Source organism: Callionymus lyra, chromosome 5 (genome assembly GCF_982586985.1).
Source record: "Callionymus lyra chromosome 5, fCalLyr1.hap1.1, whole genome shotgun sequence".
NCBI lineage: Eukaryota > Metazoa > Chordata > Actinopteri > Syngnathiformes > Callionymidae > Callionymus > Callionymus lyra.
This window is the reverse complement of record NC_141822.1, coordinates 32,293,231-32,309,769: the sequence shown is the minus strand read 5'-3', so window position 1 is coordinate 32,309,769 and position 16,539 is coordinate 32,293,231. Positions and strand designations below refer to the sequence as shown.

Below are 16,539 nucleotides of genomic sequence, written 5' to 3'. Positions count from 1 at the left end.
GTCCTTTCAACAAGCACTTGGACGACATCTAGTGGCAGGTGACATGTTAGTCTGTAACATCATAAACATGGAAAGTCACTGTTTCTCCTGCTCGTGAATATATCTAAACCCAACACTTGCTGTGTTTCTTACATTCAAACAGCTTCAATAAACACTTGACAATATTGTCCAATCCTCTCATGGAGGTTTTGTTTCTATCAGACTGGCTGCAGGAGGAGAGAACATTAAACCCTGCACCATTAAAACCAGCGCTTGTCCAGCGACCATAAATCCATGGATAGTATGTGGAGCGGCTCTTTAGCACAACAGGGAGTCTCCGGCTGTGGAGGAGAGCGGCTGCTGTAAATCCAGCTGTACAGAAGCATAAAGCAGAAGAGCCTCTGCCAGGAGCTGCAGCCATATATCCGGGCACAAAGCAACTCACTCTCACTCACACCCGCGTTGCAGACTTCCAGTCCTTGAACATAAAGTTGTTTTTTATGTTCGTCAGACACCTCACACAAACACAAAGGCCTTTTGATGCAATGTACTATATTGTTGGTCCACTTTTTGCCCAACAGCAGGGACTTATTCTGTGGCCTCCTTGGCTCAACTAACACCCCCCAGCACAATAAACCACCAAGCACATACACAGTCTGGCCAAGAATCTTAATAACAATGCCAGATTTATAGTCTGTGTTGCAGTGAAAAGCCTTTATTGTTCGATACATTACACACGATTCAATGAAGACTGCCAGGCTATTAAATAAAGCATTAAAATAATACTACCCTTATCTGTTCTTACAGATATATTTACTTTCTCTGCATTGTTTGATGAACATTCCATTTTCTGGGCTTGTGAAAGAGTGACAGCACACCTTCAGTAACGCCCTGGGAATACATATGAGTCACGCAAACACACGCGATGCGTTCTTCTGTGAGAATATTTGCTGAATAGCAAGAGATAATCCTTCCCCCCCCCCCCCCCCCCCCCCCCCCCCCCAAATCATCGAGTTGCACTACTCATTCTCCCCTGTAGAGGTCAGCCTCTCCCTGAATAACAGCCAACAGTAACATTTCCACTCAGTCAAAATGACTAAAAAAAAAGAGAGCAAATGGGAAAGGCTTTGTAATCTATAACAAACGATCCAGCTGTGATGGTGGAGGACATCTTACCTCTGTCATGGTCAACTGCCGTAATGTCCTCTTTGATAAAAGCATCCATACCACTGGATTTATCACCCGCAACATATGAGATTGGATTAACTGCAGGATGCAATCGATTTCAAAATGTATTAAATAAATGGATAAGACGGATCCGGGGGTCTTATCGCAGCCCCTGGTGGAGAGCAAGGTTCCACTAGAAGCCTGTCAGTGTAATTGGACAGCATTATATGGTAATGATATTCACTTGAGCTGCACTACTAGAAGACCTGGACCCCCTTGATACCAGCGAGGACTCTAAATTAATTAAGCTTTCTGTTGTCGAGACTGCCCCTGCATGTAGGAAAAACTGGTTATCAACTTGAGTGCACAAGAGCGACCTCTGGTTCTACACAAGGACGAGCCAACAAGTCTACACGTGTACTAGGGAGGTTTGATATGAAGAAAAAGGAGACTAATGTTCAATACTAACCCCCACACTGAACCCCTCCTCGCAGTAGGAGCTCTTTCCCTAATCAAAGCTCTGGGAGCGAATCCTGGGCTCAGCTCTACCACGGGGAAGACAATACACGCATGCAGTCTCTCATTAATAAATAAAACATGGCTGTGGGTGTTTGTGCGCCTATCAGCGGAGAGAAGAAAGTGTAACATGAGCAGGATTTGGCTTCCTGGCAGGCGTGATGTTTGTTTTGGAAGCCTCACAGTAACAGCGATTTTAAGACAGGTATTCAGGTTATGGTCAAAACAATCTTTTTGGGCGTGACATATCTGTAAAGTGATAAGAATTGAAAAGTACCTCATAAAAACTCTGCAGCGAGAATTCTGACCCGCTCTAGTAGAAGACCTCACATTTCCCTGATCCTTAATATCTAGTTTCACAGCGATTCATGGTCAGGCTCCACCTTACATCAGTGACCTGATCCAACGTGTTCATTTCAAGTATTAAGAGATGAAATTTTATTAGGCGTTATATATCCTCAAAATCTTGCTGTATCAAAGTTTTTTCTCACATGCCACTTAACATGTATCCAAACTCAAAAAACAAAAACATATGTGATGAAGGTATGAAAAATTATGACCAGATATCTTAAACTTCCATTCATTAATATTTAACTTCTTTGTGAACCAAACCTTGAATATGATTCATAATGGAATAAATTCTAGATAAAGAAAACATGACAGTTGTTTGGATACATTTATATCATAGCAGATCATTTTTTATAAATACCTTCATTTAAAGGGATTTTTAATTGCTAATATTCCCAATGGAAACAAAACCTAACTTAGCTAAATATAAACAAGCTGTAGTTATTTGTACAAGCAACAATGTTAAGTGTAACTTAAGCAGAAGTAGTTGCTTGAGGGTAGAAATGAACTCTCTCACTGTGAACATTCAGTGTCAACAAAGAGTTTAGACAGCTGGGACATGACTAAAAACTAAATGGTTCCATAAATAGCCAGCGCTATTGAAGGGTTCCTCAAAGAGCAAATAAACTATAACCTAGGTGTTGACGGTATAACGTATGAACGAGGAAAGTAAATGCATCAATGTAATGAACAAGCTGATGACAAGCTAGCTGTGTAGCATACTATAGGTGCTGAGTGTGAAGTGTGAAGGGCAGACAGGTTTAGCTGCATTACTATTGCTAGTGCAAAGCTGTAAACAACTCACATGGACTTGGTGGAAAGAAGAAGATTTGATATTGATTTTAACTCATGTCTAAAGCATTGTGTGGATGCTTTATTATTATTTCCAATGCTAAGTGTGTGAGGAACAGTATTGTATTGGTCCCGACGCAAACTCTATATTTATATTAGCTTCAGGTTACCACTTGTCTGGCCTGCTACCATTGTTGATGTAACAAAAGGCCTGTGTCCAAGTTGCTCTTGGGCCAGTTATTAAAATATGAGAGAGTCTATGAAGCCGAACAATGGCACATATGTTTTATGGTGTGACTTATTAAAGAACCAAGGTGATTGTTATTCACTTAATATCTACGTCCCTTGTCCCCCAGGGACACATCAATTCAATTACCATGCAGAGCCACTACATTCAGTGAAGCACTCGCCGACAACGCCGCAGGCACTAAAAGCAAATAATACAAGCACCCCAGGAGTATGCTAACTTATACTATAGAGCATTTATCATTGCCACGAAGGACCCGTCCACCTCCACCACCGCCACCCTCACTCTGAAGTGGCTGAAGGCCGGGGTGTGAAGATGCGATTTGTGCCTGGCTGTCAGCGCTCATCACTGCTCAATATGCAGAGCACTGTGGGGACCCCCAGCCCCTGGCCCCTGTCTGCCTGTGATAAGCCCAATCTGCAGGGACAGCACCTGAGTCCCTCTTGGTTACCCCCCAAAACACTTCCATGCTGTCACTCCACAAAACAACAGCTGTCATGACCACTAAAGAAAGGTTCCTTCTCTCTTGAAGTTGAGAGTGGTGAATGCATTCTGAGGAAACTTTTTCTTGGTTGAAAGTAGCTGTAATGTTGCTAACATTGGATAGTTTGTGTAAAAACAGCAGTTTTTTAATGACTATATATTAGTGATATGACGATATCTTCTATCATTTTAATCCCCATTTTATTCATTCAAGTGAGTGAAAGCTAGTGTAACCAACACTTTGATACCAATGTGTTAAACATATGCAAAAATACAGCTCTTTTCAGCACCTCCAGTACCAGATACATCAGTCCATTGTTGGCAGAAGTGACTTTCTTTGAATCTTTGTTAAAGAAAACAAACAATACCATCATCACTCTTTGAATGTAAAATGATTGATTGTTGGTACGGTTCCTTAATAAAGTTGTGTACTTAAAAGTACAAGGTGTTTTCTTCAAATCACAGTATAGAAAGGTTAGTGTCGACAAATTTACTAGTAATGGTAACCACTACTGAATTTTTGGTTTTGTGACAGCATACAGGTAGTTACAATATACAGCAAGAGCAAGCATCATCTATAGTATGGTTTCATGTTATTCTATTAAAATATATATCGTGGTATATCGGTATCATAATCATCTATAAAATCATCTATATTGTGATAATGTTTTTTTTTTAATATCGCCCATCCCTACTAAACAAATCTAAGATATAATGCTCCCAAAGTCAATGCTCTCCATAAATGAACATAGGCTATCAAACAGTCTTCTCTTCCCACCCCAAAACTAAACAAATACATACCAACCAGCCACACAGACAGGCTTGTTTTACTGCAGCTACAGATGCCGTTATTAGAATAGCAACAGAGAAATCCCCATTAATTATAGGTCTGGATATTACTCTTGTTTCCCTGCACAAAATCTAATGTTTGTTTTTCATATGATGAAAAGGATGGACGGTTATAACATTGTCGTCGCTCAAAGTAAATAATAAATATAATGAAAGCATTGGCAAGTAATAAAGTCAATGCGTTATGGTCTCTTACTGGCCAAGGACCGCTAATAATGCAGTGGTACAATTCTCTGTCTGGTAGGAAAAAAGTATAAAAATATTCTGTTATCATAGACGAAAATAGCAGATTTATTATCTCGGCTCAAGGGCATGTTTCAACGTTTTATGCCACCTACTTAATATTCACGCTGGCTACCATCTTTTTCTGGATCAGCAACATGAAAGCTGCTGATATTAAATAAGAATAGTGTAACGGATCGACAGAGGGGAAGGAAAGTTCAAGTTGGTGGTACCGCCAAGTTAGGCAGTGGCATGAAACACGGGTGGGAATGTGTATGTTGTGTGTTTGTGTGTGTTTGTTCACAGCTCGTATCTGTTAAAGCTCAGATATCACAGAGTGTCTGACTAGCTCAAAGACAAATAAAGCAAGCCTCTCTAAAACCAGAGTGTTTGCTTTCACATGTTGTTTAGACAGCCGTCTCCAGCACTCATAATCTTACCAAACGGGTTTATATGCCCTTTTTAAACATCCCCCCCGCTCCTCTCACAGAGCGGTCTTTACGAGTCAAAACGTGGCTTGTGTGTTACGGTGCCTCTACAGGAAACTCTGCATCCTGCCCCTGATGGACTACAGAGTGGCATCAAAAGAAAGTGGCAGACTGAGTGCGGTCCCGCCCGGTACCACGCCTCAGTGTTGGGGGTGTGAGGAATTCCAGAGAGAACCTACAGCAGCGACAAGGTCGCGAATTAGCGGTTGGACTGGAGACAGCCTTGCTGGCAAAATAAGTGTTTTAACTGGGATTTTAAAGGCCACATGCACACAGCGGTCAGATCTCATTGGACCGTATCTCTTCATACTTAATGCATCTTGTGTGGCCGGCCTGGATTTCATCTCTCCCAGCTGATCCATAACCAGAAGTGTTGCGACCTTACACTGCCAGTAGCGCTTATTTCCCAACAGGGGATCCAATTAAAACACACAGCCAGCAGTAAACTGGGCTGTTAATACAGTTTCATTCAGACCCACGGCTGTGTAAACCCTGCTGAGGAGACGAGCGGTTTTCAATCCTGCCAGTCAACTGAAACATACGTATGACAACGTACTCATTGTCAAGCCCCTATATGACTGAACGATAAGGGATTAAACAGCCAAGAGTATGCCAGTTCAGATATCAGGAACTTGAGATGTTTACAAATTATATTTTTCACCACTAACCTTGTTAAGATGAATGATTTATTACACCTTAAGCAAGATAAGTTTTTTTAATTAGAGGCAAGCACATTTTTTAAATACTTTAAAATTGTATATATTTAGTTACAATCAAAACAAAACTCAATAAAATATGTACTTAAAAGGTCAAGATAACACTTAGAACAACACAGGAGTTCCAGAAAATCAAGGAAAAGCCTGAATAAATAAAAATGTCTTAAGATGTTTCTTGAAGGAGTCAGTAGATTGTTTAAGCGGTTTGTGACCCTGATCTACAAAAGCGCTCTATTAATATAAATTACTTACTTACTTACTTACTTACGATTTAAAGTATTACTGCGTTCAATTATGGCTAATATTTCTGTTCAAATTTTGCTGCCTCAAGATATTGATGGTTTTTCTGGATACTCCACCAGATTGCTCGATTAAATGTTTAATTCATCATTATTTTTGGCTTCATAAACTTTGGCCAAATGCAAGGTTTACAGGGTTTAAACGATGAATGCTACTTCCTACCTACAAATTGATCTTGGAGGATCAGTTTTTGGAGCTTCTCCAACAAGTAAAGATGTTGTCATTGCAGCAAAACCTTGTCTGACAAGATAAGTGAGGGAGTGGAAACACAAAGACCTGAAGAAGAGTTCCGTAAGTTTGTGAAAATGTAGAAATGTTGATGAATCATATGTACTATTGAGCAATCGAGAACGTGTGATGAAACCTTTTTGTGTCTTTATGAAATGATGTGCACGTAATGTATCAGGGTTAATCTGTTCCAAAACTTGTTGTCATAGAAGTACAAGAGTGTTATATATTTCTGTACAACAACAAAAAGGCATGGATTGAAACTGGTGACGGGAGAAAGGTAAGGAAATATCTACGTAAGTCTAAGTAGAAAGACAAATAGGAACGAGTACAATAACAATTATTATTACTATGATTATTACTTTAACAGTTTTCTAGTATATATTTTTTAAATCATTAAACCCAGAGAAAAACAGTGGAAAAAACAATTTCCAAGTGCAAATTGAAAGTGTGTATGACCATTCAGTATTTTATTAATCCAACTCCTACAATTACAAGTCTGTCTTGTCTAGTCAAAGTAATGAAATAAATAACTATAATAAATGGAATCAGTGAAGCCACATAGTTTAATTGTTCATGACATCATGTTGCAGTGGCAGGAACAGTAAATGTAGAGCAGCTAGATGGAAAGTTCATAATATCACTAGGTTTGTGCCTTGGCATGCAGAGATGGGGGCTGGGATGGCGTGTGGGTATATGAAAAAGGAATGGGGGTACGAGGCCGTCTGTCCCAGCCAGCAATTTGACAATTATCTTCTTGATGCAGCAGTCTCTTTTTCACTTCTATTGAGGAGCAGTAGCGAAGCTTCGGAGCCTCCCAGGAATGCCATGATAGTTAGAGAGTGCAAGGGGGACTCCAATGAGGATAATCCCAATTTCAAATGGAGCTTAGTGATATCCCCTCCTCCCATTCCACCTCCATTCACCCTCCTCCTGTCTGACACAGATAACTCATCCCAGCTTTCTGAAACCCGTACAGGCACAGACACCGGCGTTTTGCCCACCCCTTGAAAGTCATAATTAGCATGTCATCCAATCGCGTGAGGAAGAGAACTGACTCGGGTCAGGACCCAGGATGAGGGATGTGTTTTCCTATGGTGTAGGTTGAAAGATGCTGAGGTCAGCAGAGATAAGAAGACAGGGAGAGGCCGATTGACATTTCTATACATTACCAGGATGCCTGTGAAGACGTTGCTCTTTATTTTGGTTCAAAAATAGAATATTAAAACAGGGAAAGAGATTAAGATCAAGGGGATGTATGCTAAGGTAGGATATTGATTGAAAATAATTTGATAATTGTAATGATATCTATACCTTTACTTCGATATTAGTTTCTGAATGATGCTTTGTTTCCTGACCAATTTCATTAGATCCATTCTAACAAAAATTAAATTACGTTACACAGTCTTAGATTGTTCAGCTTCAGTTAATTTCCACTCCAAGCGGTTTTCTTACAGATAAAATAAATGTAAAACATTTTTTGAGCAAATGAACACTTGCTGACAGGTAACAAACTAATCTGAAGTTCAGTGCTTTAGTCACTTTTCAGTTTCTATCACACTTGCGTACAGAAACTCGACACAAGATGACGCATGTTTCGATATAAAGCATTTCGGTCGGTACAAGTTTTTTACCCAGCACAGTTTTTCCGGCTTTTTGCTGAGCTTGCATATTTATCTTTGCGATGACTGTTCCCTCCCTGAACTATTTTATTTCTGAACACTTTCTGAACATCATAAAACTTACTAGGGCTGCACATAATCTACATGACCATCTCTCTAACTGATTTGGTGGATCACCTGAAACCAGTTTTGGCACATTTGCAGCAAGTAAACTAATTGAAATCAAAATGGGGTCTACTATAGTCTCTAGTAGACTCTGTGAAGACTTTCAAATGGGAACATGCTTTCAAATGGCCTTCAGCTATACACAAACTTCCTCATCACCACTTGATTTCTTTAAAAGATTGGTTAATCACAAGGGCATGTCTGATGTTGCTCTAGGCCCACTGCAAGTAAGTGTTGATGGTGTGGTGGAGCAGCTGCTGCCTCCGGTCGGATTTCTGGCTCCGCGGCTAGAATCAGCTGAGACGGGTTTCTTCCTGTGCCTCATCTACACTTCTCACTGTCTGACCCTCTGTTAGCAAGCAAGCACGGAAGATCAACACCAGAGCACAACACACATTTCTGATCTGCTCAAAGGCTGCTCATGGAATTGTATTGTGTTCTATATACACTGGGTTGTACCAAAATGGTACTTCATTGTGATTCATTGTTTTGGGACTGGATTAGGTGAACGATGACATTAGCGCTTACCATTGTTCCTTCACTCTTGCTCCGTGTGACTTCCCTCTGCAGACGAGCCACGGCCAGCTTTTCCCTGGTGAAAGAACAGAAGTCAATAAGAGTCATTTGCACACACACACATGCATGCGCGCACACTATAACAATACAAGGCAACAACGCCGTCCGTGAACTATACAAAACCTTGAGCTTGTCGTCGTGTCCAGACAAAAATAGCCTAGTCCAAAAAAAGCAGCCTGCATCAGCCAGATCCTCTCAAGCTCGCTCGAAGCACACACAAGCAAACAAGACCAATCAAAGAAACAGAGTGTGCATGTCCAATCCCATGTGGGGGCATTCCAGACGTTAATGGGATAAAACTTGGCGAGCTCCCCTGAATAATGAAACAATGTTTTACTGCCTCTGCAGAAGAGTCACAACAACCACTTCAGGAGACAACACGCATGACTGGAGGGGATGTGAATTGCCTGTTGATTTAGTGTTTTCCTCCAAGTCTTTGCCAAACGTGTCCATAAAAAGTCATGCTTACTGGAGATCGGATTTAAGAAAGGCATGTATTTTTGATCACAAATAAAGAGGTAGGTTAAGTTGTTTGTTGTTGGCTCAGGTTTAAGCACTGGAGGATCATCGATGTAGCAGCAAAACAACAAACAAACAAAAATATTATCATAATGATTAACTTAAGACTGGATTGTTTATCGATTATCATTTTCTTGTCATATCGTATCTTGTTCTTATAGAAAATCTTGCAAATTCAGCATATTATATTCCAACTTAAACTGTATGAAACAATTTAGCATTGGACCAGGAACTCCGGAACAAGCACAGGTTGGCTAATTTAGTAGATAAAATACTATAAATATAAAGTGATGGTTTTAAGAGGTCTCATGAGGCAGTTGATACAGTTTGAAACGCAACTAGATGTCATTCTCAGGGAAAATGATGCCAAGTTCAACGAATTAGTAGATCAGAGCCATAGATTATAATGCAGAGAGTGCCATCTAGTGGCCTTTCAAACTATAGACACTGTATCACAAGGCCTCAGCAACGTATCACTAATGTTTCTACAGTCGACAGTTTTTAATTCTGTAGAGATCATGTCACAGCACTTTGCCATATGTTTTAAGAGATTGTGTTCCAGGAGCACTACTTGTTTTCTAATATGTAATACTGTGGTAAAGTTCAGGGTGTTGAAAAAGGGAACACATTCTGATGAAGTACAGGGTCATAATATTAAAATCGAAATGAAGAACTTCTTATTTAGGAATTAGCATCCACACAACTCAGCAGTCAAGTCATAAACTAACTAATAAACTACTAAAGTCCTGGTATCAGATACAAACACACCACCACGCTCGCACAGCTAGTAAACAACAGTACACAACAGCAATGACAGCACTTCACATTACTGCTGCATACCTAAATTCACTGTCTTTGAACTCGATCATCCTCCTGCTAAAAGGAAAACAAAAAGGTATGACTAGCGTCTCGTTAAAGTCTATTACAAGACATTCTTATTTCTTACCTCTTGGGGGGAATTCCCAGCTTTTTAGCAGACGCAATGTTGATTGAATCATCTGTCTAGACCAAAAAATGATCTATTAAAGAGCCAAGAAGGCTCCTGCCACCTAGACTGCCAGTTGTGTTAATGACGGCGACAGACTACAAAGAAGGTGAGCACATGAGAAAAGGTGTGTGCGACTGTCATGAGTGAGGGTGAGGCAGAATAAAAAAAAAAAAAAGATCATGCAATGCCTCGTGTAAAAGTGTGACTACCGTTCTCATGTTCCAGTAACACGATGTGTCACTTCCTATTAGCACATGTCTCGTCTACGTCATTACACTACCTGGATGAAAAAAAGTGTTTCTGGAATTTCTCCGAGCAGATAATGTTTTTGTTAAACCGCACCAGGCCTGGGATTCCTCCAGTCTGTGTTATGGCTGAGCGTCAAGCTTGGAAGGGGTTAAGTTTCAGGGCACTTATGCACAGGCATGTTCCAGAAGCAGCCGAGCATGAGGCAACTGCAAAAATCATCTCCAAATATAGATCAATTCCACGGCGTTAAACATAATTATAGTAATTGGCACAAGTGTTTGCCTCCAGAAATGCTCACTGGTGACATTTGCATTCCTGACAATGAGGCATGATCCAGAAATGAAAATACATGCAATTTTAGTTTAGTTTACTTTTTTTTAAATAGATTAGGTTAGTTTAGGCTACTTAAAGCTCTGTGCGATTTGAAGTCGAGCAATGCCAGTGGACTAAAGTGGTAGTGTTTACCCTGACGGGAGACCACATTTCCCATGAGCACTCGCTAAATGTCGCAAAAGTTGCCATGTCCCGGTTTGCAGCAGTTAAATGAAGGATGGATATCGATGAGGATAATGAATCAGATCATGGATAATGAAATATGATATACGTTATGACGGCTTTGTAAATAACATCATTTTAACCACCTCATCCAGCGCGATATGTTGCATGTTCACACCATCCCCAAGAACTTTTACTGTGAAAATAAAAAGCTCACAAAACACCTCAAGTCACGGTATACAAGCCATTCAACTAGTTTTAAGTTCATGTGTATTTTAAGTTATTTTAGTACATAAATATGAAGGTACCCAAAACTACCCAGAGCTGCTTTAAGATTGTTGTTTTTTTTAAATAATCTAAACTTGATAAAGATAAAGGAATCTAAATGAGTTAGAGTAAACAGAAGTACAAAAAGTGATCTGCACATATTGGAAGATTAGGTAAAAAAGAGACCATTAAATCTTAATTAAATCTTAAAATATTCACTATTCTTAAAGTTGGTGCCAGTTCGTATTTTTTCTGCCAATCAAACATGAAATTGTGAGCAGCTGCACAAACTTTCTTAAGATTATGTTGGAATGTCTTTTTTATGTTTTCTGCTGATTCAAAAAACCTTTTTTGTACAATTTTCAGTCTCAGTTTATCAGTCAGTTGATCAATCTTACTGTTGAATAAATGAAAACTAGCACAAGAGCTTCTGAACAGCCAAAATCGGTTGATGTCAAGTGTCTCCTGTGACAACAAAGATGGCTTCTGAAGTGGTTTCTGTCAACCAGACAAATGTAATTTCTAATTCTTGACAGTCAATGAAAAGGAATACAAGTGGTGTTTCCAAGCATATTTTCCCAGATAAAATCAGGTTATTGTTTAAAGCAGCAAGTAAGCATGTCTCAGATACTATGTCTTCTTTAGTCATTTTTTACTTTATTCTTGACAGTCTGTCAGATATTATGTTAATTATTTACCGGACATGCCACGGTAAGTTTGTCATGCTATTGAACTTTGGTCATTTATCTTTACTGACACTGACCTGTAAACAAATTAAAGATTGATGAATGATGATGATTTTAATGAATGGAAACTTTTTTCAATGTATGATACAAAGTAGACTTAATGAGTAGATGCAGAGAAGCCCAACCTCAGTAAATCAAGCTTTTCAAACACTATCTTCTAGGTGAAATACTCGCCGACAGCATCCGGTCCCATGAGACACCCACTGTGCTGGAGTCACAATGAATCAACCCCTCATTCTCCCTGCTCAGGAGCTGTGGAAGCCTCATCCTCCTCCTTCACTGTTTCCTTCAACAGCGATGTCTGTCAGGGCAGAGGGGGGATCAATCACAATGAGGGAGCTCGCCAACCTGAGCTGACATGTTTCCACCGCCTGCTCCTTGAAGTGCGTTGTGGTGGGTGCAGGTACATTTTCATCACTGTCATCAGTCAAGCATTCACCTTTATCTACTCTGCCTGTGTGATGAATTAAGAAAAGAGTCTTTAGTGTTTTTTTTACCTCCTACGGGGACATCGGCTCGATTTGTGGTTAATCTCTGCACTTACACTTGCTCTGAAACTTGAAACAACAAATCTAAAGCACCAATAAGACTGTGTCCCAGAGCTAACATAAATTCTCAATCAGGACAGGACAGAGACGGATTTGCACCAGGAGGGTCAGCAGTTTGGAGATCTTCCAGCTTTCTTTGTGAAAATGCAGGTTGACATAGTAGGTGCCTGCACAGAGGAAATTGGTTCACAGTTTGGCAAACTTCTGGACCATTTATTCATAACCCTTATCCCTCACACTAGTTATGTAACTTTCTTCTCTGGTCCAAAACCCTTTCCCCTCAGAACAATGTGCTCAGCGGGGCATTTGGACATTGGCACAGCCAAACCAAACCGACAAAGATTCTGAGCTCAGATAGCAAATCCTTTCCCATTTTACCATTAATTGATCAGAGTCTACTTTTCTGCTGTGTGCTGCAGTGCCACAGGAAGATGGTGCATAGTTGAAACTTATGTTTGATCTATGCTGTCAAAGCCACCATCATTCAGGTAAAGCAGAATTTTATATTACTAGGCTATCTGAGCAACAAGGACATATTTGAGTGTAAACTAGCAATTGCCTCGATATTCATCAGGTGGACCTCTGTGGGTTATTAACTACCCAGGATACACATTTACGTTGGCAAGTCCAGGCAGGTTCTAGGACTGTAATCATCAAGCTACATCTGAGGTTTTTTATTTGGTCACTAAACACGAGGAGAAGTAGATCTGATAGAAAACTGGTAAGCATAGGTTACTTCAGCTTTAAATTGACTGACTTCTTTTTTTATTACCTACTCTTTATTCATTATTTCTGCAGATTAAAAAAGCTATTATCGTGGTGAACTACTGTGGGCATTGAGCATTTACAGCTGCTTCAAACATCAGAGACTGTATTCCCAATATCTGTGACCAGTCCTTTGGTCCCAACAGAGGGAGAAGCAATCAATCACAGAGAAGTCGTAGTATCCTGGCTGACCACCACACACTCTGACCTGTTCCTTGCACCAGCCACAGCTGGTTTCTGACCTCCTGTCTTCATCTGTAGACGCCGTCTGTACTGGCAGGCTGGTGGAAAAACCGGGAGCCGCATGTCAGCGCCTCGCTTACTCCTTCACCGCCAGCCTTACCTCACCAGGGCAGACCATTAATTATTGACAAGGTGAAATGTGATGAGGGGTGCCTGCCAGCACACAAAGAACACACGCCTTTCCATCCCACTGTGTGGCCCTGTGATGCCGTCGATTTACAAAAGAAGAACACCAGAAAACTAGTTTTCCTTAAAAATGTTTCATAATCAAAGCATAAAAATCCAAATCAGAGTTTATTATTTTAAAATCTAAAACCCTGGCATCAATAACAGCAGATTACAAAAGATGGATAACAAATCAAAACAAAAAAGAACACTGTGGAATACCACAAGGCTCAGTGTCCTAGACAGGAAGACTTTGCCAGGAGCCTATCGTCTAAAGAAATGCAGTTAAAAGTGTTTCTCAATTAAAAGAGCTTTATGTGTTGTGACAGATGGACAAACAAACTTAAACAAAGACAGATTTCTCTCTAAGAATCATTTATATTGTGGTTACAGAGATCATGATATCAGGACTACTCAAGTCACAAGATCCTGAAGAAAAACAGACACTGTTAGTCATATCAAAGTCCAAAAATAGTGCAATTCCAAAAGATGTTTCGAACAATCCCCAGAGTCAAACAAATTTAAACATTTATTTCTTTAAATTCCACTCTGGTTTCATGATGTATTTTCCACAAAACAACGCTTTGAAGCCTTCCAGATCCACGCTTATCAATACTTATCAGACTACAGGCCTTGTAGATTGAATTATCGCCATCAGATCTAATATTGCTTAGGCTGGCATTGATCTCTGCAGAATCTTAACATGATGGTTTGAAATTCAGGAAATACTTTTAGTTTAAATTTAAATTGTGGAACTTATCATGCAGTTCTGCTGGGGTTTTTTTAAGCTACTAAATGCAAAAAGAATATTTAAATCAAGTTCAAGAAGAACCTCTGTAAAGGTGGAAGCTACAAATTAAGACATTACCGTCACCCTTCCGTCTTTCAAACTTTTTTGATAAGCACTACTAGCTTTGGATCAGGTTAATAATCATGGCTACAGCATTGTCCAACATAAAAGGAGCCCTCATGCTGATACTATCATGCTCTTCCTAACAATGCTTTCAACTCCAGACAAAGGTAAACAAATTGTGCGTGATCGGGGGGAGACAGGGAATATCTTCAGAGATGAATCACAGACAAGCAGTTCAAACAAAACAAAGAAACAAATCAGACGTGAGGAGTCGTTGGAGATTCCAAGGAATGCTGGGATCGCCCCACCCTGTCTGTTCCGTTACATGTTTTCTTTTTCTGTGTGATCCACATTCCTGAAACTAAACATCGCATGTGAGCAGATGTGTTTTAAAGATGGCTGCTGTAGCCTCCAACACACCCGTCTTACTGTCTGTCTGTCTGCCATGAAAACAGCATGAGACACTTGCCGATCAGCACATGCATGACTTCACATGTGCAAACACACATTAAATAATCTGACGAGCTCACACTCACTTAAAGTCACTTTTTATTATATCATATCCAACCTCTACACAGAGCATCAAATACAAAATACACCTAATGATAATATTAATCAAGTTCATATTGTGGTAGAACAAGGTTGTCGTCCAACAGCCTTCACCTGTCAACTCTGCAGAATGAGGTCTTGACCTTCAGAATCAGCTGACTGGGATCAGTGATGAAATTAAAGTGCTTGCCTGGCATCTAGAAGCATGTACATTGCAGTGAGGACTGGAGTCACACTTTCCACACATTGTGCAGTGATTCACACACCAGGTCGGGCTGCTTTGAATTAATTTGGAAAACTCTCATTTACAACTGGACTGTAATACTAGAACATTCTGCTGAGTCAGGGAAACTGCATTGGAGTAAAGGGTGTTTTACAGTGGCTGTCAACGTGCTGTTCTTTCGAGAGGTGAACAAACACACGGCCTTTTGCCTAGCAAGACAAATGACTGGCGGACATACAATAAAAACAAAGGTGGGTAAGCAGCCATACTTGAGCATTGTCTCTGTTGTCTGTTGCTCTGAAAGGTTCACATGAAAAAGCCCATTTGAGCTGTATTTTGCTGTAGCACTCTCAGTGTGGAGCATCATGCTACTGATAAAAACTGATTAAAAAACACATTCAGTGTTTGGAAAAGAGTTTAACTACACAAGGATGAGCTTTTCCAGCTGTGCCAACACCTTCAGCTTCTAGACGTGGTCCTGCATGTTTCTCTAACTATTATCCAGTGATTTACAGCCCAGAAAGCCAGAGGGGGTGAAGTGTGTTGACATTCCCTAACCCTCACAACTTCACTTATAACACTGATGCCCTTTCCTGCCTCAAACATCCTTCCCGTTAAATGTGTCACTGTGGCAGGAAAGTAACAATATGAGCTAATCTGCTTTATGATATTTCGCTATTTAACTTTTGCACAGTCTGTGGAAGCTTCTGTGACGATGCACAGTAGCAATTCCTTTTTACTTGGAATGTGGTGTGACCTACAAAACAAATCCAATTAGGCAGATTTTATTATGATAGAAACTGAGAGGCAGACTTTTCAGAGTGACTGAAAGCCGCTTTCACAAGAGGTGAAGGACGAAAAAGGCCAAAACAAGTAAGACCTGATATAGAATTGATTGTTAAGTGCAAAACAAAACAAAGTTTTAAAGAGATTATCTGACACGAGGCAAACCTGTCCGATGTGTCATCACGCTCCCACATTCAACATTAATATAATGTTGTTCTACTTGTACGTATAAAAATTAAAAAAAATAAAGCTTCCTTTGACAACCTGTGCTTCCTAAAAATATATTCTAATGCCACACTTGTTAAAATGTTATTGAAACTTTTTCAGTTAAGCTTACATTTCCATCTGGCAGCTTCCATATGGTGACCTATAAAAGGGATTATAAAAACAAAATGGAAATAATCCATCAGAGAATTTGAGAAAATTATTATTTAAAACCAACAAG

General features: G+C 40.0%; 1 protein-coding gene across 5 annotated transcripts in view; it reads right to left on the bottom strand.

Annotated features, from left to right (window-relative positions):
- The window catches only part of LOC148080351 (nck-associated protein 5-like), a 93,969-nt gene that overhangs the window by 45,800 nt on the left and 31,630 nt on the right, over positions 1-16,539 (bottom strand). For 3 of the 5 annotated variants that reach the window (XM_087792027.1, XM_087792033.1, XM_087792029.1), the window contains one exon: positions 8,651-8,714. In XM_087792027.1, the coding sequence (XP_087648153.1) occupies positions 8,651-8,714 (64 nt within the window). Of the gene's footprint in view, positions 1-8,650; positions 8,715-10,057; positions 10,094-10,163; positions 10,344-16,539 lie in introns of those variants that run through there. The other 2 variants (XM_087792028.1, XM_087792032.1) reach the window with 2 other exon arrangements.